The 27,095-nt window shown below is 53.8% G+C and overlaps 1 protein-coding gene across 1 annotated transcript in view; it reads right to left on the bottom strand.

Moving 5' to 3' along the window:
- Positions 1-4,146: 4,146 nt before the first annotated feature.
- The window catches only part of MYOM2 (myomesin 2), a 73,119-nt gene continuing 50,170 nt past the window's right edge, over positions 4,147-27,095 (bottom strand). Inside the window, exons 24-37 of the mRNA XM_030312050.1 lie at positions 27,033-27,077; positions 26,343-26,479; positions 21,619-21,763; positions 21,449-21,508; positions 20,227-20,294; positions 15,255-15,368; positions 14,979-15,066; positions 14,420-14,458; positions 11,015-11,120; positions 9,792-9,955; positions 9,550-9,586; positions 8,241-8,263; positions 6,002-6,057; positions 4,147-4,884 (exon numbers count right to left, since the gene is read on the bottom strand). Coding sequence (XP_030167910.1) covers positions 4,570-4,884; positions 6,002-6,057; positions 8,241-8,263; positions 9,550-9,586; positions 9,792-9,955; positions 11,015-11,120; positions 14,420-14,458; positions 14,979-15,066; positions 15,255-15,368; positions 20,227-20,294; positions 21,449-21,508; positions 21,619-21,763; positions 26,343-26,479; positions 27,033-27,077 — 1,397 coding nt within the window. The 3' untranslated portion in view covers positions 4,147-4,569. The remainder of the gene's footprint in view (positions 4,885-6,001; positions 6,058-8,240; positions 8,264-9,549; positions 9,587-9,791; positions 9,956-11,014; positions 11,121-14,419; positions 14,459-14,978; positions 15,067-15,254; positions 15,369-20,226; positions 20,295-21,448; positions 21,509-21,618; positions 21,764-26,342; positions 26,480-27,032; positions 27,078-27,095) is intronic.

The raw sequence follows: 27,095 nt of genomic DNA, 5'->3' as shown, positions 1-27,095 counted from the left end.
CAGGCTGACGGCCACCCCCGTCTCCTGGGCCTCCACCTGCAGACGCGGTCGGTGGGATTTCCCGGCCTCTGTGACCCCGTGAGCCCTTCCTGTAACAGATCTGCTTATCCTGATCCGTCTATGGGCTATCATCTATCTATCCATCATCTGTCTACCTATCTATATGTCTGTCATCTATCTATATATCTACATATCTATATATATCATCTATCCACCTATCGTCTATCTATCATCCATCTATCTCCGTATCTATCTATCCATTGTCTACCTATAATCTATCGGCTATCATCTATCTCCTAATGGTTTTGTGTCCCTGGAGAACCTTAACTAGTGCAAATAGTAATGCAACCAGGGATGCATAGCTTGAATTTAATCATCAGTAAACATCAGCAAACCCCAATTAAGAAAGACTCTACAGGGGCGCCTGGGTGGCTCAGTCGGTTAAGCTTCCGACTTCGGCTCAGGTCATGATCTCACAGTTCATGGGTTCGAGCCCCATGTCGGGCTCTGTGCTGACAGCTCAGAGCCTGGAGCCTGCTTCGGATTCTGTGTCTCCCTCTCTGTCTGCCCCTTCTCCACTCATGCTCTGTCTCTGTCTCACAAAAATAAATAAATGTTAAAAACAGTTAAAAAAAAAAGAAATACTCTATAAAATAACTGGCCTGTGTCCTTCAAAACTAACAACATGAAGAAAAGGAAGGGTGGGGAGCTGTCCCAGGTTTGAGAAAAGTCAAGAGACGTGGCCAGTAAATGCAATACAGGATCCTAACCTGGGTTCTGGATTCAAGGGAACCTCTGGAGCTTATGACTGGGATAACTGGCCAGGTCAGAATGTGGATTCTGCATTACAGTTCTGTACCAAAGGTAACTTCCTTCTACTTGATAACTGTACGGTGGTAACATAAGAGGATACCTTCGTCTTCGTTCGAAGGAGACATAGACACAGTGTTAAGGGAGAGAGACCAATGATGTGTGTGACGTGTGCCGTGTGCTCTCATGTGGTTCTGAAAACAGTGCTATTTCGGCTCACCGAATCAGCGCCTCAGCCGGGCAGCCTTGTGCTTCTCACGGCTGTCACGGGAGCACGCGATTCAAGGGAGCAAGTAGGGCTCCCAGGGCCCGATGGCGTCCCCTAACCGAGCCGTGAGCGTTCCTCACCCCCGTCCCCTGATCCTAGCCCAGCGCAGTCTCGACAAGAGCGGTGTGGATTCCAGAAAGGAACTAAAGGCAGACAACCACTCTTTGGAGGCAGAGCCCAGTCATTTCTAGACAGTTAATGGATGACACCGATACCTTCCCCAGGTACTTAATCCCTTCTGTCTCCCAGGAAGTAACTGGTAATCGTATTGGGATCACCTATGCTGTGCTGCAGAGATACAGCAGGTGGGATGTGTGATAAAACATATGAGATGACCCCAGCACCAGGTCTTGGATTCTGGTCCCACGGTCCAGGACGAGGAACCAGGTGTCGCTGGAGAAACGGCCGAGTCTAGGGCTGGGCCAGGGTAGATGCAAGGTGAGCCCGCGGTGTCCGCGAGAGCCAGGTCAGGAAGGGCTCAAAACAGCAAATGGAAAAGGACCTGGGGTCAAGCCTAAGAAGCCCGCGGGGGCCAAAGTGGGACAATCTGGGCAAGGAGAGCAGTCGCTTCATAATGGATCGTAACCCAGAGTAGGAAGGAAGTCTCCTGACTCCATGCCAGTATACATGAGTGGCTGAAGAAAGAAAGAAAAGGCAGAGAAGAGACTCGTGTTTCTTACCGAAGAACCCTAAATACCGTATGCAGACGCTCTCCCTCCAAGAGGAGGGCTCCCAGCCCGCAGACCCCTCCCTTGAGGGCGGAAGGGCCCTCGGCACTCGGATGCAGGAACAGACCAGGAGAGGGGGAGTCGGTCACGCTGCGGGGAGAAACCACCGACACCCCTCGTCACGTGAGGAAGGTTAGCGCCACCCTGATGTGTGGCTGCGGGCCGCCCGCCAGGTCTTCCCAAAGCCCCCACCCCCCACCCCGGGCCCATCAGGAGGGGCCGTCGGACAGACCCAGACGGGACGGCATCCTCAAAACCATCGCGCTCTGGAGAAACAAGGGGAGACGAAGTGTCGGGGACCAGACCGGGGAGAAGTGGCAGCCGGGTGCCAGTGGCGTCCGGAGACGGCGCGGGTGCGACCAGCGGGGGGATCCAGAAGCCGATTGCAGTGGACAGCCAGCCTACCAAGGTCGGGCTCCTGAGCTCCCGCAAAGGTGCGGTGGAAGCCACGTGTGGGGCGGGGAACTCTGCGCTGTCTTCGCAACGGTTGTGTGAGCCTCAGGTTGTTCAAACAGAACAAGCTCGTGTTTAAGATAGTGTAAGCCAGGGGGCGCCTGGGGGGCTCAGCCACCTGAGCGTCCGACTTCAGCTCAGGTCATGATCTCACGGTTCATGGGTTCGAGCCCCGTGTCGGGCTCTGTGCCGACCGCTAGGAGCCTGGAGCCTGCTTCGGAGTCTGTGTCTCCCTCTCTCTGCCCCTCCACCACTCATGCTCTGTCTCTATCTCAAAAATAAATGAACATTTACAAAACTTAAAAAACGTAAAATATCATAAGCCAAACTGGAGACAGCGAAGAGGTCGGTGGCTGCCAGGGGTTGTGGGAGGAGGGAGGACGAACAGGTAGAGCACAGAGAGGTTTGGGGCAGTGAGACTATGCCGTTACTCTATAATGACGGACACGTGTCATTATACGTTTGTCCAGACCCTCAGAATGTACGACACCAAGAGGGACCCTGATGTAGACTGTGGACTCTGGGCGATGACGACATCATCAGTTCTAACAAATGCACTGTCTGGTGGGGGTGCTGGTGGAGGGGGAGGTTGTGCGTGCCGGTGGGGGGGTGGGGGGCAGGGGCGCCCAGGAAATCTCTGCACCTTTGTCTCAAGTTTGCTGTGAACCTAAAACTGCTCTAAAAATATAAAGTCCACCAAAAGAAGTGATAGGGCTTTAAGAAATTCACAAGCGTTTCATTCTTTCCCAACGAACTACGATTGCTAAACAAAAATGACTATTGAGGGGCGCCTGGGTGGCGCAGTCGGTTGAGCGTCCGACTTCAGCCAGGTCACGATCTCGCGGTCCGGGAGTTCGAGCCCCGCATCAGGCTCTGGGCTGACGGCTCAGAGCCTGGAGCCTGTTTCCAATTCTGTGTCTCCCTCTCTCTCTGCCCCTCCCCCGTTCATGCTCTGTCTCTCTGTCCCAAAAATAAATAAACGTTGAAAAAAAAAATTTTTTTAAAAAAATGACTATTGAAACTAGAAAATAAGCCAGTTCCGTTTAACCCAATAAAGGCCAAATAACAGGAAAATCTGTCTGTGCCCACCCTTGCCAAGATGTCTGGGAAATAAGCTCCACACTACAGTACTAATAGAGGCAGCTGGAGTTCGCCTGCCCGACACAGAAGGTAGAAATACTTGTGGAAATTCTGGAGGGTACTCACTCTACCTGCTATAAACCCCCTCAACCACCTGGCGATATCAGAGACGTATTTAAATGGCAGTTTCTTTTATGACCTTGGGAAAATATAACACAATCTCATGGAGTCTGGATTGGCTTTAACGACAGAGAGAAAAAATAATCTGAACCACCAAAGCTTTTTCTGATAAACGTCACGTGTCTACTACAAAACTAAAAATATGGAGGTAGGATTTCTGCGCCCAAGGGATTTCAGCCTCTTCCCAAAAGAAGGAAGAAAAAGTTCAAAGGAAGGCTGGGTCCATCTGTGCATTTTAACTTCACCGAGAGACGGACGGTCGGCCAAATTTCCGGTGTTCCCCAGGCCACTGCTCCGCTCCTTTCTAACCGCTGCCTTTCTTGGGAAGCCCCTGATTAATCAGCACGCTGAAAAGGAACACAGCCACCTGCACATTTTGTGGCCCTCTACAGAGGTGTTCAGGCCCACGCGGTGATAACCACGTAACAGTGCCTGTAGACGAAGTGCCCCTTCTTAGGACGCCCTCCTGGCCACCACCCCTGGAGGGGGCCCAGCACGGCTGGGCTCTGCCCGCCGCCCCGGCTCTCCGGATCACAGGCCCACGCGTTCGTGCTCCTGGCCACGCCACCACACGTACTTAGGCCCAAAAAGGGAGCAGGTGGAGTCAGGTACGGCTTCATACAGGAGAACCACGAGTTGTCTTTTAAAGTTTTATTCGTTTACGGCAACAAAAACCAGCGTGTACCCGGTAACACGTGCATTTAAGGCTCTACAACCAGGATTTCCGAGCGGCTGGATCTTGTCTACACCACAGACCACAACCACCAGGAGGCCTGGGGCTTTGCACCCCGTGCCAGCATCGATGGAAACCGGAGCGGCCACCTTGCAACCGGCCCTCTGCGGGAACCCGCAGACCTAGCTCCGTCAGCCTAGTGCAAAACCTTAGCTTTTCCCCTTAGGTGAACGTAAAATGCCAAGAATCAAATGCCAGAGTTAAAAGCATAACGCGTGACGGCCTATCGGCACACGTGGCATCCCCCGGGGCCGTGGTCACTCACTGGAACGGGTGCGCAGCACTCGGCGGCCTGCCCCCCGCCGGCGGCCACCGCCCTATTCCGTCATGGAGGCAGACGCCGGGATGAGCTTCGGCTTCGCCTGCTGGGGTGGTGCCACGTCGGGGATCTTCTCCCCGTACTTGTACACGCTGACGGTGACGTCGATCTTCTCACCTCCGTACTTGTTCTTCACGTTGATGCTGTACTTGCCCGAATCCTCGGAGGTCACGCCCTTGATGGTCATGCTCACGTACTTGGCCTGCTCCACCTTGACCGAGAAGTGCTCGCTGAGCTCGATGTCCTTGTCGTTCTTGAACCACACCACTTCAGGGTCAGGGTTTCCAAACACGGTGCAGGTCAGGTTCAAGGTCTTCGGGAGGGAGGCGTGGGCGGAGAAGGGTTAGGGTTAGAGACAGAGAAGTCATAGCAGCCTTCCAAAGGGGCCCGGCTCCCCGTGACACTCACTGAAGCGTTTACCTATCCCCCACGTTCATTTGGCCAACACGCTCTTTCTGTGTGTAAGCACCACGCTAGACACGCGGGATCCGAACACAGCACACGTGAGCGAGTTCGCCGTTCCGCGAGGCAGCTCATGAGAAAAATCAGTGATAGTTTTCCCTCTTTGTTCTCAGTTTTAATCCACGGCCTGACAAGATTCATGCATTTAGAGGTAATGAAACTACATTTTACAGTAGACGTATTTAGCCTGTTTCTAAATTTCCTTTCTATTCCAACTAATGGATCCATTTTACCAACATCTTCTCTGGATTTCCTCTGGCAAATCCAGAGAAGATGTCTTCTAACCAGTAATCAGGCGCAGCAAATGCACTGACAACGTGTGCTCAGCCCATGAGCAGCTGACAGCACCAGCACAGCCTCGTTGTGAGGCCCACGGTTCTTCCGTCTCAGGAACTCGCTAGAATTTCTTTAGCTGCTCAAGAAAAGGCCTATAAATTTTAGTGTCTGGGCCTAATAAAATTCTCTCGTGTCTCTGTCCCCTCGACACTGACTTAGGACGGCTGCAGACAGAGAGAGGTTCCAGTCGGATGTCGGCAACTCCACTGACAGGCAACAAACACAAACTCCAGGAAGTGGTTTCCGTTATAAATTCCAGAAGGACCTCGAAAACCGGAGTGCTTTTCTACCTTCCTGCCGGGCCAAGGGTGGCAGGGGGTGGGGGTGTGTCCCACCTTCTCGGTGAGCAGTTACCACCTGGAAGGACCAGGACCCCGCAGAGGCCCAGGGCCGGGAGCCACACCTGCCACACACCGGCTGTGTGACACCTGCGTCGGGCTCCGTGTCCCTGTGGGCCTGTGGCTTCAGAATATTAAACTCTGCCGTCCCCTGAGAACGTGAGGGTGACCAGGGGTAGCCTGAGACCGCCATCGGGGTGGGTGGGGAGCTCCCCGTGGTCCGGGCTCTGGGCAGCAACCCCGTCCCCGGGCTCCCCCTACACTGGGCCGCATGAGTCCCACTGTCCTTCTTACCTTGCCCTCCATTATGGTCACCACGTCAGGTAAGCCACCGATCACCTTGCCACGATCTGCAACATGAAGGCCACTGGGTTGAGTAAACCGTCCCCGGGGACGTTTCTAGGAGCAGGCCCCGTGCCACGCAGCAGTGGATACAACACGACATGGGAGGGGCCCCCACCACTAGGAGCGGGACGACGGCCGGGCGGACCCACTGGTCCCGTGAGGCACGGAACTGAGGATGAAGAGTTCCCCGAGGGCCACACAGGGAACCGGACACATGGTCCCTGGAAGGGAGAGGGGTCCCCTGCGTCTAGACAGCAGGACTCTCCTAGGGCAGTGGACTGTCCACTGTTTTATGTTTCCACTGTTTTCTGGGTTACGACGCTTGACATCCTAGAAACCTTTCTGCCTGGGAGACGGCGCCTCCCCCGGCAGCCAGTTCTCGGAGACGACAAAGGTCCCAGCCTGGGACAGGCCGCCAGCCCATCTGGAGCCAGCCCACCTGTACCCACCCCTGCACCCTGGAGGTGACCCCACCCCTGCCCCCGGAAGGCGACATCCCTCCACCCCACCTCCCCCACCCACCCCTGCCCCCGGGACATGACCCACCTCCACCCTGTGTCCCCCCCCCACCCCTGCACCGGGATGCGACCCCCCCTCTACCCTGTGTCCCCCACCCACCCCTGCTCCCAGGAGGTGACCCCCCCTCCACCCCACCTCCCCCACCCAGCCCTGCACCTGGAGGCAAACGCCCTCCACCCAGCCCTGCACCTGGAGGCGAACGCCCTCTATATTGCATCCCCCACCCACCCCTGCACCAGGAGGCAACCCCCCTCCACCCCACCTCCCCCACCCACCCCTGCACCAGGAGGCAACCCCCCTCCACCCTGCGTCCCCCACCCATCCCTGCACTGGGTTGTGAACCTCCTCCACCCTGCATTCCACACCCACCCCTGCACTGGGTTGTGACCCCCCTCCACCCTGCATCCCACACCCACCCCTGCACCGGGAGGTGAACCCCCTCCACCCTGGGTCCTCCACTCACCCCTGCCCCTGGGAGGCGACCCCCCTCCACCCTGTGTCCCCCACCCACCCCTGCACCAGGATGCGACCCCCCCCTCCACCCTGCATCCCCCACCCACACCTGCCCCCCGGGAAGCGACCCCCCTCTACCCTGCGTCCCCCACCCACCCCTGCCCCCTGGGAGGTGACCCCCTCCACCCTGCGTCCCCCACCCACCCCTGCACCTGGAGGTGACCCCCCTCCACCCTGTGTCCCACACCCACCCCTGCACCGGGAGGTGACCCCCCTCCACCCTGGGTCCCACACCCACCCCTGCACTGGGAGATGACCCCCCCTCCACCCTGCATCCCCCACCCACCCCTGCCCCCCAGGAAGCGACCCCCCTCCACCCTGGGTCCTCCACCCACCCCTGCCCCCCAGGAGGCGACATCCCTCCACCCCACCTCCCCCACCTACCCCTGCACTGGGAGGTGACCCCCCTCCACCCTGCATCCCCCACCCACCCCTGCCCCCTGGGAGGCGACCCCCCTCCACCCTGGCTCCTCCACCCACCCCTGAACCCCGGAGGCAAGGTGACACCCCTTCACCCCTGCCCACAGGAGGCGACACCCCTTCACCCCACCTCCTCCACCTGCCCCTGCATCCAGAAGCCCTATTCCTCTGCCCTGATCATCCCGGGGCCTGGTGCCAGGCAACTAGGGGACTCCCCTACTGACCAAAACCCACAAAACCGTTCAAACTAGTCAGTCCTAAGTTGTTCCCCTGCCCTGCCTGCGTGTCCCACGGAAACCCGAACACAGGTCACGGCCTCAGCGCTCTCTTCACTCCCGCCTCCTCCGCACCTGACCCGGTACCGCCCCAGGTGCCTGCGTCTCTAGCACCTGCGAGTGTGATGGCCTCTGACCCCCTGAGCCTCCCCTCTGCCTCCTCCACCTGTGGCTGCACCTGCCTGACATGTCGTAGAAGACCGGGGGGCAGGCGGGTGGAGGGCGGAAGGGAGGCGGAGGCCACACAAATGACAAGGAGCTGACAAGAGGAGGTGGGCTGGGCGGGGGCGCAGGGAGTGCCAGGATCAGGAGGGCAGGTGCCAGGAGTTCTGGAAGGTTCCCCACCCACGGAGCAGGTCTGCTGTCTATCAGTGAATACACGGCATTAAAACTCTACCGTGGGACCCACTGGCCCTCCCCAGATAATAAAGGGTGCTCGATACCACATAACATATACTCACTCTTCTCTGCAAAAGCGGCTGCCCTAGGGATTAAAGGGGCGGAAAGAACAGGAAGTCAGTCACGAGAAAAGGCTCTGCACGACAAGCACCACGCACCTCAGGGCTTCGCCGGGCAGGGGGCGAGAGGAACAAGCAGTGTGTTCTCCCCTTGGAAGGACAGCAGGGCACAGGGCCCGAGGAACCGTAAACTGTGTGCATTTCTCCTGCCCTCTCCCCCCGCTTGGGGGGGCCCGACGGGATTCCCTGTCTCTCAGCAGGTGAAACCCACGGGAAAGGTCGGCATTCAGGCTCGTAGGCTGGAGAGATTTCTTTCTTCACCAAATTCACCAGATGGCACTGGAGAGTTTTAGATATCTTTGAAAACCCTGGTTTCGGACTTATCTCAGCCGTCCGTTCATCCGTTCAGCCAACGTCTCCTGACTAGCCTAGCATGGCCGGTGACCGCTGTCCATTCTGGGTACTCCCAAATTCAGAGACACACTTAAAATCTCAAGTGATTCGTTAAACAGTTGCTCTGAACAAGGTGATATTATCCAGCGCTAAACACAAAGGAGGCTTCGAGCCATGAGAAGACACAGAGCAGCCCTGAGTGCAGATTCACTAAGAGAAAGAAGCCGGCCTGAAAAGCCCACACATCCATGGTTCAGCCCCGTGACCCTGCGGAGACAGCAAGACCGTGGAGACAGGGGACAGTGACCAGCGGTCCACAACGAGGGACACAGAGGATGTGGGAGGCACTGAGAATTCTCTGTACGATACTCTAGTCGTGGGCAGGTGCCGCCATACCTTTGTCCAGACCCACAGCCACTTAGAGGGAACCGTGACGTGCACGGCGGACTCTGCGTGGGGATGATGTGTCCGTGCGGCCTCATCGACGGCAACGGATGCAGCACCCAGAGGGGATGCTGATGGGGGGGGGGGCTGGGTTTCGGGGACCCGGGAAAACTCTGCACCTCCTTCCCCATGGTGCTGTGATTAAATGGCTCTAGAAAAACGAGGTCTTTAAAAGGAACCTAAATACCTAACATTAAAAAATTGCTCTGTGCCACATTACCATAATTATAACTATTGGAGAAATCCATCATTATAATCACTGAAGCAACCCAGGGTTATGGGGGCTCTAGAAAGTTACTTTATAAACACACGCACGGCTTAGGGGCATGCCTGCCCCCCCCCCCCCCACACTGAACGCTTCAACCGCCACTTTTAGGTCAGTTCCCCGGACAGGGCGCCCAGCGGCCACCCACACGCCCACGAGGTCGGTGGCCCCACGGACAGACAGACCGCCACGCACACACACAAATCTTACTTGAGCTGCTGGAATTCTGCAAAGGCCTCATCGAACGCTGTAAGGAAACATTTCAAACATTTTAATGGTTTCGTTGCCAATGTATTGGCTTAATGAAAACCGACAAAGAGCCAAAGACTAAACTGATTATTCGGAGAGAATCCTCTCCGAATGAAAATCATGAACCCGAGCGCTTCCTCTCCCAGCATTCTCTGTGGATCGCCGAATCCGAAGTTAGGGGGTGCTAAGGAATGTGATCTTACCCTGGCCGGACAGGTCGAGGGAGCGATGATGGTTATCTTTGCCGTCGTAAATCTCAAAAGTGTACTTTCCTTTATCTTTCTCCGTGGGCTCACAGATCTGCAGCCAGGCCATATCCTCGGTGCCTCCAACCCTCATGTGCTCACTAGACGCGATCTTGGCATCTCTTTAAAAAGAAATCAAAGGGGGCGCCTGGCTGGGGGGCTCAGTCAGCTGAGCGTCCAACCTCAGTTCAGGTCATGATCTCGAGGTTCGTGGGTTCGAGCCCCGCGTCGGGCTCTGTGCTGACAACTCGGAGCCTGGAGCCTGCTTCGGATTCTGTGTCTCCCTCTCTCTCTGCTCTTCTTCCCCTGCTCGTGTTCTCTCTCTCTCTCTCACAAAATGAATAAATGTCCAAACGTTTAAAAAACAAAAAAAAGAAAATATGGGCTAAAAACGTTGCCTACGCCCTCAGGTCAGAGCAGAGACAGCCCGTCCTGTTCCCCCTGCCGCGGCTGACGCCTCCTCCTTTGCGGGCGAATGCTGACCTCCGTCCTCTGTGCTCAGAAACCACTTCTCTGACAACTGTTTCAGAGACACCCCTGGGGTGTGGGTTGGAAAGAACCAGACCGCAGGAGCCCGCCTGTGCCATGACTATCACAAAGTCCCGGCTGCTTTGGGAGGGGACACCACCCACCTAGAGAGGCAGGAGCAGCAAATGTGAAACAGAAAACCTGCTGGTCTCACAGTCTTCATCTTCTTCCACGTTTTACCTCTGGGCTTCTTTGGTGCTTCTCTTTTTTTTTTAATGTTTATTTATTTATTTTGAGAAAGAGAGAGAAAGCGAGCAGGGGAGGGGCAGCGAGAGGGAGAGAGACCACACTGTCAGCACAGAGCCCGACGAGGGGCTCGAACTCACAAATTGTGAGATCACGCCCTGAGACGGAGAACTGGACACTTAACCGACTGAGCCCCCCAGGCGCCCCAGTTGGTCCTTTTCTTTGCAACCAAGCTAGTGAGGAGCTGACAGACTGGAAACTGAGAATGTGGTCTCCACGTATTATTTTCCCGTCGGCGGTCTGCTGGATTGCAGATGAAATGTGCGTCGGCAACAGAGCCACGTTTGGCAAAACCCAGAAGGTGAGGACATTTGTCTCCGGCACCTTCAGGCATTTCTGTCTTCCCCTTCCGTGAGGCCCGCCTGCTGTCCCGGGCCAAGGCCACAGGGAATCACACTTGTACTTACTTGTGATACCAGTTCGCTTTCATCTCTTCGGTAAAATATTTCATGAAACACTGAAGCCTGATTCCTTCTGGGGTGCAGAGCACCTTGAGCGGAGAAGCGGACGCGCCTGCAGGAAAGAGAAGATGCGGATCTAAGAAGGGCAGCGTGTGCGCCTTCGGAACGCAAGGCGCTACTGCCCCTTGGCGGCTCAGCTTAAGAAGAGGAGGAAAATTCTCGTAAACGGCGCCGAACACCGTTCGTTCTGTGTGAATTGATCCGGAACTGAAGTATGGGGGGGGGGGGGGGGGGGATGGTGAGTCAGCAGAAATGATGCAGGGAGGGGTCAAGGAGGGGTCAAGGACAGGTCAGGGACGGGTCAGGGAAGGGTCGAGGATGGGTCAGGGACGTGTCAGGGACGGGTCAGGGAGGGGTCAGGGAGTCCTAAAACTGCAGTTCGGCCTTCAAGCTGAGTAAAGACGGGATGAGAGGGAGAAGGCAGGAGAGGCGACAGGGGAGGAAAACCCACGACGTGAGAACAGACTTCGTGTGTCTGGAGCAGGAACGCGGCCTCACGCGACAGGACACAGGGTCTGGGGGGGACGAGGGGTCAGGACTCGGGAAGTTACGGCGAAGGCTGACCCGGAAGCGGAGAGCGTTACTAGACGCGTAACTTCAGAGAACCGGCGTGGGCCCGGGGTATTCCATCACCCAGAAGATGCCGTGTCCGTGCCCGGCAAAATAAAAGGAAACGATATGATGGAGAAGGACCTTCCGAACGCACCATCTCCTAACTGTGGTAAGCGACCTGGGGACTTCTATTCATCCTAAAGTCACAGCACCCCACGTGGTCATCGTACCTGCAGGCGTCGCCGCACCTGCAGCCCGAGGTGCCGGACGCGCAGTAGCTCTGGGGCTTCAGGTGTGACAGCCTTCGGCTCCAAACCAGGTGGACATTCTCCTGGAAGGGCCGAGGGGTGTGGGGTGTGGGGGTGCAGGGAGAAGCTGGGCAGGAAGACAGACGTAGGGGGAGGGAGGGAGGGCTGAGAGCAGAGGAGGGGCAGGGGCTCGCTCGGCGAGAGGGGATCTGAGGTGTGAGTCTGTGTGTGTGTGTGTGTGTGTGTGTGTGTGTGTGCGTGAGGCTGGGTGTGTCTGTACGTGTGTGTGTGTGTGATTCTGTGTGAGTGTATGAGTCTGTGTGTAAGTGTGTGAATCTGTGTGTGTGTGTCTGTGTGAGTCTATGCATGTGTGATTCTGTGTGTGTGAGTCTGTGTGTATGTTAGTGTGTGTGTGTCAGTCTGTATGTGTATGTGTGCGTGTGTGTGTTTGTGTGATTCTGTGTGTGTCTGCGTGAGTCTGTGCTTGTGTGTCTGTGAGTGTGTGTGTCTGTGTGTGTGTGACTCTGCGATTCTGTGTGTATATCTGAGTCTGCGTGAGTCTGTGTCTGTGAGTGTGTGTGTCGATGTGTGTGTGTCTGTGCGATTCTGTGTGTGTGTGTGTGTGTATGAGTCTGTGTGAGTCTGTGCTTGCGTGTCTGTGCACGTGTCTTGCATGAGTCTGTGAGTGTGTCTGTGCTTGTGTGTATCTATGTGTGTGTCTGTGTGTGTATCAGTCTGCACGAGTCTGAGTGCATGAGTCTGTGTGTGTGTCTGTGCAATTCTGTGTGTGTGTGAGTCTGTGCTTGTGTGTATCTGTGTGTGTGTCTGTGAGTGTGTGTATGAGTCTGCATGAGTCTGAGTGCATGAGTCTGTGTGTGTGTCTAAGTGTGTGTGTGAGTCTACGTGAGTCTGTGGGTGTGTCTGTGTGTGTCTGTATGTGTGTGTGTCTGTGTGAGTCTGTGCTTGTGTGTGTCTGTGAGTGTGTGTGTGTGTGTGTGTGTGTGAGAGAGAGACTGTGAGTGTGTGTGTGTGTGTGTGTGTGTGTGAGTCTGTTCGTGGGCGCTGCCGATGCTCCCAGGAGAAACCGAGGGAGGCGAGTGTGCTGTGTCCCCGAGGATACAGGATGGAGACGGCCCCACCGACAGGTCCAAGAACAAAGGCCCCAGTTTCTGAAAGCCGAGGGGACCCACGGCACAGGGGATGGTGGCCCGTGACGAACGGCAGGTGGCATGGGAGCCCACAGACGTCGCTCCGGGACTAACGCAAGGCCGGGACACCTCGAGGTCGCCAGAAGTGTCCCTGCCGCCTGCGAGGGGCCCGCGGAGAGGACGGCCCGGGGCAGCAGGCGGGGCCCTGGGGGTCCTGGACCGTGGCACGGGGCGCGGGGGCCGCGGGGAAAGCGGTGCGCTCCCAGCACACACGTGTCTTTCAGCAGACGGCAGCGGCTCCTGCCCCTTTCCCTCAGGGGCTTCCGCACACGCGGGCCTGGCCTCTCGGGAGAACACGGTCTTCGCGTGTGTGCCCCTGGAAGCCCCGCGTCTGTTCTCCCACTACTCTGGCCCCCGCACACCCCGGCTCACGTCTTCAAGGACGGCGCTCGGCTGCGTCCACGGCGCACGTGACACGACAACTTAACACAAGGTAGTTCCCAGGGGCGCGGGAGCGCACCTCCCAGACAGCTCCATCCGCCTTCCCCAGGGGCTCCACCGCCACGAAGGCGTGTTTGGTCCCTTAATGACCATCGAGGCTAAAACTCACGTAAAACGTGGTCACGTTTCCTTGACCAAAAGTAGAAGAAGTGAAATCTAGCCCACAGAGCTGTTCTGAGGAAACAACGAAAACCACAAAACCACAAGAAGGTTTTGAGGAGAAGGTCAGAAAGCCTGGCGACAAAGCACTTGGGTTTGGAATTGGACGTGCGCTACTTGGCGGGAGAGCCGCGGCTCGAGCTAGCGAACACCCACAGGTGAGCCGGGTTCCTGCTGCGGGCCTGGCCGCTTGCTCCGAAGACAGAACTAAGGGGATTTCTAGAAAGCCCACAGCGATAAGTGGTGTAACCCTTAGCATAAAACTCTACACGAATGCCAGCTAAGGTTACTGAGTTACTGACCGATCCTTTCATTGTCCGTTTCCGTGGAAGGGGACGTGGAGAGAAAGAATTTGTTTGCAAAGCTAGAGAATGGCCTAATACGTACGACGCAAAGCCAGAGGCTTAAAGTCTACGATTACTGCTCCACATGGGTAACAAAGACGCTGACAGCAATTACGTGCACGGCAATCATCCAAACAAAGCGGCGGCAAATCGGAAGACGTGGCTAATCAGGAAGTCCCAACTGGGTTTTTAAAAATACGACATAGATCCTAAATACAGTGCTGGAGACCCCTTTAGAAAGCCTCGGGAGCGGTCGGCGGACGGCTCTGTCTGGCCCCCGGGCCGCCCGGCGTCCACGCGCAGGTGCCTCAGCCTTCCCCTTGAGGTGCTAAGCGCCCGTCTCCGCGAACGAGATGTCCGCACCCAAAATAACTCGAAAGTTAGTGGGCATTTACTTACCGCAGACTCTGCTCATTGCCAAAACCATATCCTCGTACACTGAAAGGAAGAAGGAGAGGTGCCGTTACGACGTACGCTTTTATCAGGACGCAGCATTTTCATGTTTAATTAAATGGATACAGGAAATCGTCATGTTCATTTGAAAAATGAAACATTACAACGGTGACATTTATCCGTTAAAGGTTCACGTGTGTCATAAATCCCTCTAACCTGTTCGCTCTTTAAACAAGGAACAAGAAAACCTTACGCCACGTAAATCCAACTATACCTTTAATTGAATTTAACTTCCTCGATGTTTCAATCATTTTAACTGCATTAGTAATGGGATAAAACCTGGCTGACGATGACACGCTCAAATGGCGTTTCTAATGAAGGCGAAGTAACATCACACATTCTTCTGGAACACTGAAGCAGGTTAGAATGGAAATAAAACACAAATCTACTTTCTCCTGCTGCGTCACCGCCATAAGGACACGGACGGACGTGCCCTCATAGCACGTGGCATCCCTCTGGCAAAACGGATCTCTCGTTGCGGGGAGCAAAGAGGGTTTTGTTTTACCCTTGCCAGCGATCTCCAGGACAGACACATCTTGACCTCTGTCGTCTTTCAACGTTGCCTTGTATTCGCCGAGGTCCTTCTTTGACAGCTGCAAGAAAACATACCCCACGTGCGTGTAAAATCAATGCCAAGATGGAAAATGTAAGAAGTGCTAATAGGGTTTTTAGCCAACCCTGGGAATTCAGGCCACAAACTGGGAGACAGCACAGGTTTTGCAAGTTATTAGAAAGACGAGCTTTTGTTTGGTCCTCCACCGTTTCACACAACACGGCGTACCTTCGGTATGAGGAGCTGACAAACTCCCTTCTCCAGGTCAGGCAACGTCTCCGTTTCATACAGAACATCATCCTTCAGCCATTTGAAAACTGTGTCTTTCTTAGTGTTTGCAACCTACGAGGCAGAAATCTTACGGTTAGTATGTAAATCACTCCAGGAAAAAGTCTCTGGATTTTAAATCACAGACTTAAAAAAAAAAAAATACCATCAATGTTTATTATAGCCTCAAATAGAGGCTTATGGAAAAGCTGTCAGTCCTAATAATGGCCAATAGACTTCTAAATTCCAGCTTCTGAAATAATTAAGCCCTCACAGTTGCACACAGAAGGACAAATTGTCCTAGTCCGCGGAATTAAATGATGCGAGGCGCTTTTGGTTTATATGAAATGCCAGTAATAAAAACAAGTCGTAAGCAGTGTATTTTAAATTTGCAGATAATATGAAATACTCTTAGACGTCCATAAGACCATTCACTGGCTGCTTTTTGGCAGTAGGACATTTCAGATGTGTCCTTATGGAGTGAATGCAACCATAACACAAGATAAGCCCACTGGGAATGGGAACTCCCCTTCTACTAAAATTCCTCACAAGTCAACCTCTGACGTGAGCTTGAATTTGAAACTAAGCTTTGCAGAATTCCAAGGGGGAGTACGCATGTCGATCCACATGCTGTGACACGTACATCATACGGGTGAGAAAGAAGCCTGGTTCCTATGAACGGAACGTACCGGCCACACCAGAATGCACGGGCTGGACTTACATCCATTTCATTTACAAGATGCATTTACATCCCATACGGGCTCAGCCACAGTGAGGCCAGTGTCGAACAAACAAATGACAAGTATCCAGACAGCGAGACTCGATCCGATTGCGCGGTAGCACGGCCCAGAGCTTCCGCGTGGGCCCTGAGCTGGTGTCACTGGTGACGGCGTCAGAGCGCCATCCCCGGACAGCAGGGTCTCTGAGTGTGCTACTCACACTTGCACCCCAGGCCACGGCGGCACGCCCACGAATGTCTGCTGAGCGGGTGGACGGACTGTTCCCACCAGACTGTGGGACAGGAGCTTGGTTCTCTAGCCGGAAGCAAGAGGTGACAGTAAATGGCAGGACGGACTGCATCCGAACAATTCCGGCAGACGACCCCCTGTCCCTAACCAAACCTCGGTATCCGTTTTCAGTGCCAACCCTCCCCCTCACATCCTTCACCTCAAGTCAGTACTACTTTCCCTGACTCTGGTTTTCCCGGCTGCGTTGTCCTTGAGCGCTAAATAAACCCTTTCCAAGGGCCTCCCGCCTCTGTTCTCTACAACAGACACCCTCAACTGGCTTCCCGGTCCAAGAGCTGGGACGTTCTTCCGCCCCTGGAGGACTCTGGTCTTTCCTCTGTACTCTCTACGATTTCTCCCTACTGCTCCTAAAATACGGGCCCCTGAATTTACGGGTACATAAATACCTCGAAAAGACAGTAGCAAGACCCCCAAGACATCCACGTGGCACACGCCTGACTCACTCTCCAAGAGGGAGCGCCCTGAGTCCCCACGTCTGCTGTACAAGAACTTTCTAGAAGATTTTCTTCGGTTTCAGACTCAAGTTGCTTTTACTATAAACTTTTCTTTTAAAAGACGTTTTTTTCTGGGGCACCTGGGTGGTTCGATCGGTTAAGCGTCCAACTCTGGATGTCAGCTCAGGTCATGGTCTCATGGTTCATGAGATCAAGCCCCAGATCTGGCTCTGTGCTGACAGCATGGAGCCTGCTTGGGATTCTGTCTCTCTCCCTCTCTCTCTGCCCCTCCTCTGGTACCTCTCTCTCTCTCTCAAAATAAATACACTTTAAAAAATATATACATAAATAAATTAAACACGGTTTTCTGTAAAGTTATGTTATGAATTATGTACCCTTGCATAAATTACCTCCATGTGTCTCAATGTCTCCACTGTTTCTTAAGTAAATTTTAAAAATCTGCCCAAGTATCATTAAGGGAAAAACTATGTAAAACAGGTGACAGAATCACAGGAGATGGGGACACAAGTACACAAATTAAGTGCGTTAAACTGCAAAATACTCAAATCCCAGTTAATATGTATTCAGTTTCTCCAATAGCTGTGTTTAAACACTTATAAATCGCTTTGGTCAGGGAATGTGAATCGTCCTCACGGATTATATGTGAAGGCACATACCACCGGGATGATAGCAGATGTACACGCAGAAGGAGAATTCCCATTTCGCCCATGGAGGCGGGTACTGAATGCCCACAACCAGGAAAAGACAATGACCCAACCACCACCAGCCCCTCTGCCCCGGCTGGCCAACGAGAGCTGCTGACTGTCTGAAGAAGAGACTTGGGCAGTTGCTGGGGTCGAAAACTTTGAAGATACACACCTTCTTTGCATTTGACAATCATCGGAAAACACTGTTGTTCTTCTGATCCTGTTTCCGAAGTAAACGGCCCGTCCTCGGGGACCTTGTGGAGTTTCCCTGTAAATACCTACTGTTCCCACTTGCTGACCAGACACTTGTAACTTCGGTGCCCGTCGGCTTCTTGTACTTTAAGGATGAGGTGGGGGCGCCGGGCGGCTCAGTCCGTTCGGCATCCCACTTTGGCGCAGGTCATGATCTCGCGGTTTATGAGTTCATGTCCCTAATCGGGCTCCGTGCGGACAGCACGGAGCCTGCTTGGGATTCCCTCTCTCCCTCTCTCTCTCTGCCCCTCACCCACTCACGTTCTCCCTCTCTCTCAAAAATAAATAAACATTAAAAAAAAATGTTTTTAATGAGTTTGTCTCTGCGTCTTCCTTATAAGCATACCGGGGTAAGAAACTCACTACGAGAAGGAAGACATCCAGGAATTTTTCTGAAATGGCTCTATAACAACCTCGAGTGTGTCAAATATCAAAACTTTAGCCTCAGTTATTACACACACAAAAAGGCCAGGAACAGGGCCTCTAGTTTTGAATTAGTCGCCAACACCAACAATGAGTGGGGACGAACGGGAAAGGTCGGGGTAAGCATGGGGTCTCAAGGCCCACCGGGAATGCACCGAGGGTGCCCACGGCCCTCACGCGGCTGCCTCCTGCAGACCGTCCTTACCTCACGCCCCCTGTCCCGGGGCCCTGTACCCCCGCCACATGTCAGCGCCCTGCACGTTTCTGCACCTGAGCACGGGCCTCCCCTTTACCCCGGCCCCTCGTCTGACAACAGCAACGTGGAGAAGCCGGCATCCTGGTGCCCCTGCCCCGCCACCCCGGCAACCCCACTATCACCCGTCTCCTCCTGCCCCCCCCCCCCCCCCCCACCGAATGCCAGCTCCCTGCACGGATGCACACCCGCATGGCCCACCTGCTCCTTCTCCATCAACCCATCAGGCCAGGGGCACAAGCGGCTGACGACTGAATCACCAGCACACAGCGCCCGTTCTCACCTCCTCAGACCGGCCCCTCACGCCGTGGTCCTGACCGTCGCCCGTTCTCACCTCCTCAGGCGAATGCCGCTCCATCCTTTATCCTACTTTCCTTTGCTTTCACCCCATAACTCTTTGTCCTCGACTTCACTGAGATACAGTTGACAATATCATTATTTAAGTTTAAGGGATACGACGTGATGATATGATATATTCAGCTACTACGAGATGGTCTCCACCTTAAGATTAATTAACACATCCATCCCCTTACATAATCACCTTTTTTTTTGGATATTTATGGTTGAGAACTCGAAGATCTGCCCTCAGCAGTTTTAAGGGTGTTATATGGTATTACCAACTACAGTCACCATGCTGTCCACTTACCAGCCCTAGAACTACTCATCTTACCACTGGAAGTTTGTGCTCTTTGACCAACTTCTCCCCAGTTCCGTAATCCCCAGCCCCTGGCAACCACCCTTGCACTCTGCTTCTGTAAGCTCAGTTCTTTTAGGTTCCACATATACGTGCGATCGTACGGTATTTTCCTTCTCTGTGCGACTTACTTCCCTTGGCACAATGCCCTCAAGGTCCATCCATGTTGTCACAAGTGGCAGGCTGCCCTTCCTTCCAAAGGATGAATAACACTCCACATTAAGGATACACACGCTGCATTAACCCATTCATCTGCCCACGGACACTTGGCTGCCTCCTTCGGCTGTTGGGAAAAATGCTGCGGTCCACACGGACGCACAGATACCTATCTGAGTTCCTGGTTTCAATTCCTTTCTCTGCCGGATCCTCAGATAATTCTACATTTAATTTTTGAGGACCTGCCTTACCATCTGCCACGACGCCCAGCCTCCGAATATCCACAAGTTGGCAGCTTCCGAGCTCCGTTGCTTTGTCCGTGCCCTGGGCCTCCCTGCAGAAGTCTCTCCAACCTGACTGCCCCTGGACCATTCCTGGTCTTCCTCCAGTGTCCACCCCAAAAACCCTCACTCTGTTGAAATTCTCTGTTTACCTTCTCTTTCATCTGCTCGTCTGTGAGTAGCTTGAGGAACAAAACCCTGCATTATCGATCTTCCCCAGCACCTATGATAGTGCCAGTCTTGCAGGAGATGCTCCTTAAAGTCTGGTCCCCCAAACAGAGATCTGTATAGTCAGTAGTAACTAAGGCTTACTTTACTATTCAATTGTTAAAGAAAAGAGTAAGGAGCATCTTATTCCCAAAACATACCTTTTATTTCTTAAAGAAACCACGTGAGCGGCACGGGAATCACCGGATGAATGTCATCGTGGCACACTGTCCCTGAGTTCACTCACCAAGATCTTAAATCTTCTAAACGGCCCACTTGACTTCCCTGGCACGCCACCACACCATAGTCCCCTCATAAAGAGCAGAGACGGGCACGGAAGTGTAAGACCACAACGTCCACAAGACGCAAAGTCGCTCGGCACGCCCACGTGCGGCGTTTCTTCGCGTCCTGGGACGGACGGCACACGCTTCCCCGAAAGGGCTCTCGCCGGCCCACGGACGACACCTTACCACTCTCTTGTTGGAGCTCAGTCCTCACCTTACAAACAAGTCGAACCTCGCACTCGTCTGTAACATCCCAGTGCAAATATTCAGCAAAATGAGGGCCTGGGGGGAAAATAGAAAAGTTTTAAAAGGGGGAAAAAATACACACACACACACACACACACACACACACATATATCACACTCACGCAATGCATATATATATACATATATATACACACATACACACACATATATATATTACACACATACATATACACATACATACATATATCACACCCACACACATACACATCACGCACAGGCACACATACACATATATATGTGTGTGTGTATCTATACTTGTGATGCATTTTGAGCAGAAGAATATAGCTTTTCTGTCTGAAACTGAGATGACATTTCTGATGGATGTACCCTTTCCTCATCACCACCCCCCGAATCATTCATGTGGTAAGTACTGAGTTCTGACCGGCCCCGGTCCCCAGAAGCTCAAGGTCATGGCCTCCAAAACACCAGCTCAGGTCCAGCATATGGGAGTGGCCTGGAGATCCAGCTCGCACTTTGCACGGTGCCCCAGATTGAATGGGGGACCATGGGAGACTATGTCGCTGTGGGATGGCCAGACCACAGAGGGATGGAAAATGTGTGTGGGGGGAGGGGGGGTGGAGTGGGACTGTAAGGAGATCAGCGGGCTCAGGAGAGACTAGCTGGTCTGCAGGTTGGCCACAGAGCCCGGGTACCTCTGGTTACCCTGATCATGTCCCTGATTCGCAGTGACAGAAGTATGAACACTACATAGTGGATTCCGGGACTTTTAAAGGTAGAAGCAAGAAAAGAATACAGATGAAATCCATGTAAAGTGCAAAAAACAGAAAAATACCCAGATTTCTGCAGATAAAAACCATCTAACATCGCATTCATTTAAAATAGCATTTAGTCATTGGGCATTGAGCAGAATTGGCTTTAAACAAGCATTCAAATAAACACTGAGTCTGGGGGCTCCTGGGTGGCTCAGTCGGTTAAGCGTCTGACCTCAGCCCAGGTCATGATCTCGCAGTTCGTGACTTCAACCCCTGCATCAGGCTCTGTCCTGACGGTTGGGAGCCTGGAGCCTACTTTGGATTCTGTGTCTCCCTCTCTCTGCCCCTCTCCTGCGTGCTCTCTCTCTCTCAAAAATAAATAAACATTAAAATTTTTTTAAAAAAGAAAACACTGAAACTGCTGGGGGATCGTGCTGGGGGTGGGTTAAGTACATACCTTGCTTCCTGAGGAACTCCTTTCTTTGAAATTCAGCCTCATCCAGAATAGCCTTGAATGCTAAATTCAATATTTAAGGGGGAAAGAAATGAAAGATGTTTGCTTCTGTGTGGTCAACACAATTTTCTTTGAATTTTCTTTTACAGGCATACAAAAATAGTGTTGCATACCGTCTCCGATGAGAACCAGAGAAGACTGACTTTTGGCTTTTCCGTCATGAATCTGCACAGTGTAGGTGCCTTCGTTCTCGATAGTAAATCGGTCCATGACCATCTCGATAATGCCCGTTGCTTTGTCGCATTTAATTCTGTGTTTCTGGAAGCAATGGGGGAAGTAGAGAGGTCTACGGTGAAATTCCGTCTTCCGGTCTGATCCCTGACGTTAGGTAGTGGCATAATGTCACTACTGCATCTTCGGGGACTGGGACGTACACAGAAACACAGAATGAAATTTTATCCACTAAACCTCTTGGAGAACGGCACATCCACCAAGGGACACAAACAACCCCTCGGTGACCAAGCCCGCGTTCTGCGTGGGAGCCGACGACGCCAGGAAGGCTCACTCCCCAGAACAGGCGCCTAGCGCGAGAAAATTAGACACGCAGGAGGGACGAAACGGTGTGCATGTCAGCGTGCCCCACGCTGACCACGAAACCACGGGGAGCCGGCAGCAACGCACCGCGTGGCCTGCGGCTCCGAGGCCGCCGTGTGACCAGGGCCACGGGAGCTGCGTGTCAGGCGGGCAGAGGTTTTCCGGAGGAGTGAGGAGGAACTGTGCGTGCCTTGGCAGTCCTGGCACCTTGCGCCCGAGTCCGTCCTGAGGCCACGACCCGACACGGCCTCTGAACGCTCCCAGCTGAGCGCCGGCCCCATGCCCTGCAGACTGGTGTGGGGAGCACTTGCCCGAACAGCCCTGGGGATCGGCGGGGTGCCTTCCCGTGAGATCCCCGCGGTGCCCGCCTGCCCTACAGGGCCATACCTTGCCCCGGTCCAGACGTCCTCTCGCTGTCCGCCCGTCCGGCTGGACGGTAAATCCTCAAGAGCGAGGACTGTCCTCACCCTTCCCGCCTGGCACGTGAGCGCCCAAACGAGCGTGTAGGGGATTCTCGACGAGCAAGTCAGCCTGTGCCGATCGGCTCACTTTGCCGTCTACGGCGCGGAGCTGGCTGCGGTCCCTGATGGCAGCGTAGTTCCCCACCGACGCGTCCGACCGGGGACATGACCCCGAGCTGCCCAGCCCGCCCGAAGCCCGGCTTCCTTTCACGCTGCTCTCATCTTTCGTGCCGGGCTGCCACACGCTGACGTTTTGTGGTGCCCAACGGGCTCCATCTTACTCCCACCTCGGACACCACGGAATCTGAAACGAAGCAGGGCCACGGGGGTGCGGGGACCACATCCAAAGAACGAGTCGTCTCCGATGCAGAGAATCAGCAGGGAAAGGACGGCACCAAGGCACTGGGGCTCCGCCCTAGAGATGCTGCTCACGGCAGGGCCTCGACCTCCGCGGGCCCAGGGTGACCTACAGGACGGCCCCGGCCGGCTCTCGTCCTCCCATTAGGCTGAGCCCCACTGGGACTGTGGCAGTGACTCTCCGACCTGAATGACGACCTCGCTCCTGAGAAGGGGAGGCCCACGAGCCAGGAGAACAGAACAAACACCCGTGACCCGCGGTCAGCAGGCTAAGGAAACCCCACTGGCCCCCTAGAAAGTGCGCTCCATGACATGCCCCTTTCTAAGAGTTTAGAATCTCTGTCTGCAGGTAACTTAACAGAAAACCTGTGAACAGGGGGGCCTGGCGGGCGGGAGGGGGGGCGGTCAGTCGGTTGAGCATCAGACTCTGGATTTCAGCTCAGGTCGTGATCTCTCAGTTCGTGAGCTCGAGCCCCACGTCGAGCTCTCTTGGAATTCTCTTGGAATTCTCTGTCCCGCTCTCTCTGCCCCTCACTCTCTCTCTCTCCCTCTCCCGCTCTCTCTGCTCCTCCCCCGCTTGCTCTCTCTCGTCTCAAAATAAATAAACATTATTTAAAACATCTGTGAACGGAGCCAGAGAAACAGGACTCACTTTCTGACAAACACCGCGAATTATTTCCACGGCGCTCTCCTCTCTCTGAGACCACACTGACGCCTCAGCATTCCAAACGGCTGTGTCCCAAGAGACTTCAGAACACAGCTATTGGCAAAACAGCAACTTTGCCCGGTTTACCGGTGAGCGCATCTCCAGGAGCATCGGGCACCGTCTGAACTCTCCCGCAGGAAGGCCAAGGCCCCCGTCTTGGCCCGCTCCCCTCCGGCTCCTGGCATCTAGCTGTCACACCGCCAGCGCTCAGCACAGGCAGCACCAGGCTGGCCTGTCCCCCGCCCACCTCCCCCAGACTCACCCCGGGCACCCCCGTTCCCCAAGCCTTCCTAACGGCTTGGGCCTCTCCCGTCTCCGCTGCCCCTGAGCTCAGATGGCCCTGCTGCTCTGTTCTCAGTCCCTGCGTCCTCCCCTGAGGGACCCGGTCCTCCAGCTCCAGGGGACCCTCCAGGAGGGCAGGCTCACCTCACTTCTCTGTCCCTACTGCTGGGCTGGCTCCGGGGGACCATCAAAAACGATTCGCAAAACATACCCCGCGGGAGACAAAGACGACTACCACATTCTCAGTGGTTAACGATGAGGCTTCAGGTCCTGGCTCATCAAATACACCTTGTGGGTTTTAAGTGAATCAAACCTACTCCCCGGCCCTGACTTCCAGTCAACATTAAAAAACCACCTTCATAGTTAGAAATTGCAGTGCGATTTCACGGACGTACGGCACACGATATGTGCTTGTTTGAGGTCATTTGCGCCGTGTCCAGATGGGACGCTGGTCTGTGGAACGTGATGGAGAGACAGAAATGAGCAAGAAAGGCTGGCTTCAGACCGCTTTCCGGGAGAGAGAGGCCAGGGTAAGAAGCGGTACTGATCACAGAATGTGGAGTCACTCCTGGTGGGGGTGGGGGGTGCGGGGGGCAGGAGGAGGGGAAGGCCTGTAAGTAAGGGGACACTCAGACACCTGTAAGTAAGGGGACTCCAGGAGCCTCCTCGTCAAGTCTGAGAAGCACAAACACGGCACTCTCACCCCCCAGATTCTTAACAATACAACAGCCGTTTCCATTTTCTCGGCTTCCGCACTGTGGTATCTGGGCAGGTTTTAGGAATTCATTAGGCTTCTCGCCATTATGCAGCCAGATGAAGTTCAACGATTTTCCGGTGCCATAAATACAGGCTTTTAGGTGACTTACGCAAAATAACATCGATCTTCACATGGGAAAGTCACCTGTGGATTGCTAATTAAGCCAGTGAAACAGCTCAGCCCTACTCCAAAAGATTAGCCACGCGGCAAAGACATCAGTTTTTAAAGCAAGGTCTATGCAGCAGGTAGGAAACGTTAATCAAAAGATGTTCTTCAAATAAAGTGCAATTACACTAACTTCCTTGTCATCTCCTGGCACGATCTCTGCTCGAAGAAAATGCCTCCAATTCCTTCATCATGCCGTACTCTCCCAGGGACAAGAGTCACGTTTCTGGCTTGTTTGCAACCAGGAAGAAAATACTGCTATCTGTCAGCCGATCCTCCCACGTCTACGAGTCTAACGTACGTCACTGTTTCTCAAGGTGAAGAAAAATCACACGCTCCTTGTCCATTCAGGATTTCTGCCCGATAGCCGCTCACGCTGCCAGAGAAGCTTTACCAAACGCCCACCGGACACAATGCCCGCACTAGGGGTGAGGGGCCCGGTGAAAGGCACCTGCGCGGCTACAGCGATTCCCACATTTCAACCGCCCCGTGAACACGTGTGCAGCACACACAGGGGGGAGGCGTTCAGGGGTTAGGAGGATGGTACACGGACCAAGGACACTTCACACTGAGCATCTAGGGGAGGAGCAGAGGAAGTACAGTCCCCTAGCTTTCCGTGCAACAGTAACGAAAGGGCCCATCGAGCAAGGTTTTCCTTTAGCTGGATCTCCAGGTGTACTACAGTTACTAGACAAGAAGAAATACGTCGAAACGTAATCAAGGTTCCACAGCCAGAAAAGGAATATTTAGAATAACTGTAGGATTCGTTGCACACAACGAAAAGCAGAACAACGGTAAGAGCGTTTGAATCCCAGCACACTACACATTGTTGGCGATTCTGCTGGTCTTTGCCCAGATCTGCCATAACAGAGAGCAGCCTAAAAGTTCGGGGAAGGCGCAGAAACAGATTTACCAGGAGGTGCCTGATACGGGAAGTTCTCCGTGGGAGGGGGGCCCCCGCCGGCCATGTTGCAAAATGCATGCCTTCAAAACCACGATCGAGAATAAATACACCTATGCATCAGGGATATTCCCACGTCCCTCGTGTCACCTGGACCTTTTGATAAAACCAGGCTCAACGTCTCCGGGGGGGTGCCTGGGTGGCTCAGTCGGTCAAGTGTCCAACCTCGGCTCAGGTCATGATCTCGCGGTTCGTGGGTTCGAGCCCCGTGTCCGGCTCTGTGCTGAGAGCTCGGAGCCTGGAGCCTGCTTCGGATTGTGTGTCTCCCTCTCTCTGCCCCTCCCCCGCTCACACTCTGTCTCGTTCTCTCTCAAAAATAAAAAAAAAAACACCAACAAATTAAAAAAAAAAAAAGCAGGCTCAACGTCTCTAAAACATAGTGTGTCATTTTTTTTTAATGCTGGCAGGCTGGGATTCAGAGGGCTTCCGATCTCTTCTCTGGCCCAGGCCAATCTCTGAACATCCCAAGAATCAGCCATCACACAGGCATCTCACCAACCTGCTACACCCCAAATTCTACCGCTCAAACACAGAACACTGACTTTAAAGAACTGACCTACTGAAGTAAAACCTGGCCCTCTTCAAAGCCCCAGATCACTCACACATGAACTCACCTCGCTGTCGGAGACTTCTCTGTCGTTAATAATAAATCGGTAGCTGGCATCTGGTGATAAGTGCTCAGCCTGGAGCCAGAAGCGAACCTGGCCCTTATCAAAAATCTCATAAGCTAATTCTGATTTCAAAGGAATTGCTACAGGAAGAAAAGAAATCAGAAGTCAATAATGCATGAATCCTTATGAGAAAAATTGCTACATATTGGTGGAAAATATCAATCCCAGTTATTAAATTTTTTGCGAACGTGAAGCCCAGGAGTACCGAATTGGATTATGAAAACCCAAAATAAAAACAAACCCCTCGTTAGCCTGCTGTGGTTAAAGGTGTGCCGTGCGAGCTTGTGTGCCCGTCGGCACAGCCTCACTTTCCTGGCTGACCCGACGGCTGCCAATGTATGGATCTGTGTATTCAGTGTAACTCAATCGCCCAAGGTGCCATCTGACTGACTCGCTTGGATTAGGAACAGCTATGCTAAGCCCCAAATTCTAACCACTCTCTATGCAATAAAAATTTCTACGAGTTACAGTACCAATTCGTTTTTGTTTTAAATGTGCAGGGGACACGCCTGTAAGCTGGGAGCGTGAAATGAAGGCGCTCTGCCCCAAAGAGCTCCTCCGTGAGCTCCGTGCGGCAACAAACACCCCCACTCCCCCGGTGGCGTCAGCCTGCAGGGTCCCGGGCTCACTTACTGGGATTTTTGATTTCGTTGCTCAGGGCCATCAGACGTTCAAGCTCTAAAATTAAGAAAAATA

This window comes from Lynx canadensis, chromosome B1 (genome assembly GCF_007474595.2).
Source record: "Lynx canadensis isolate LIC74 chromosome B1, mLynCan4.pri.v2, whole genome shotgun sequence".
In the NCBI taxonomy this organism is placed as follows: domain Eukaryota; kingdom Metazoa; phylum Chordata; class Mammalia; order Carnivora; family Felidae; genus Lynx; species Lynx canadensis.
Note: the sequence above shows the minus strand (reverse complement) of the source record. Positions and strands in the feature narration are given on the sequence as shown.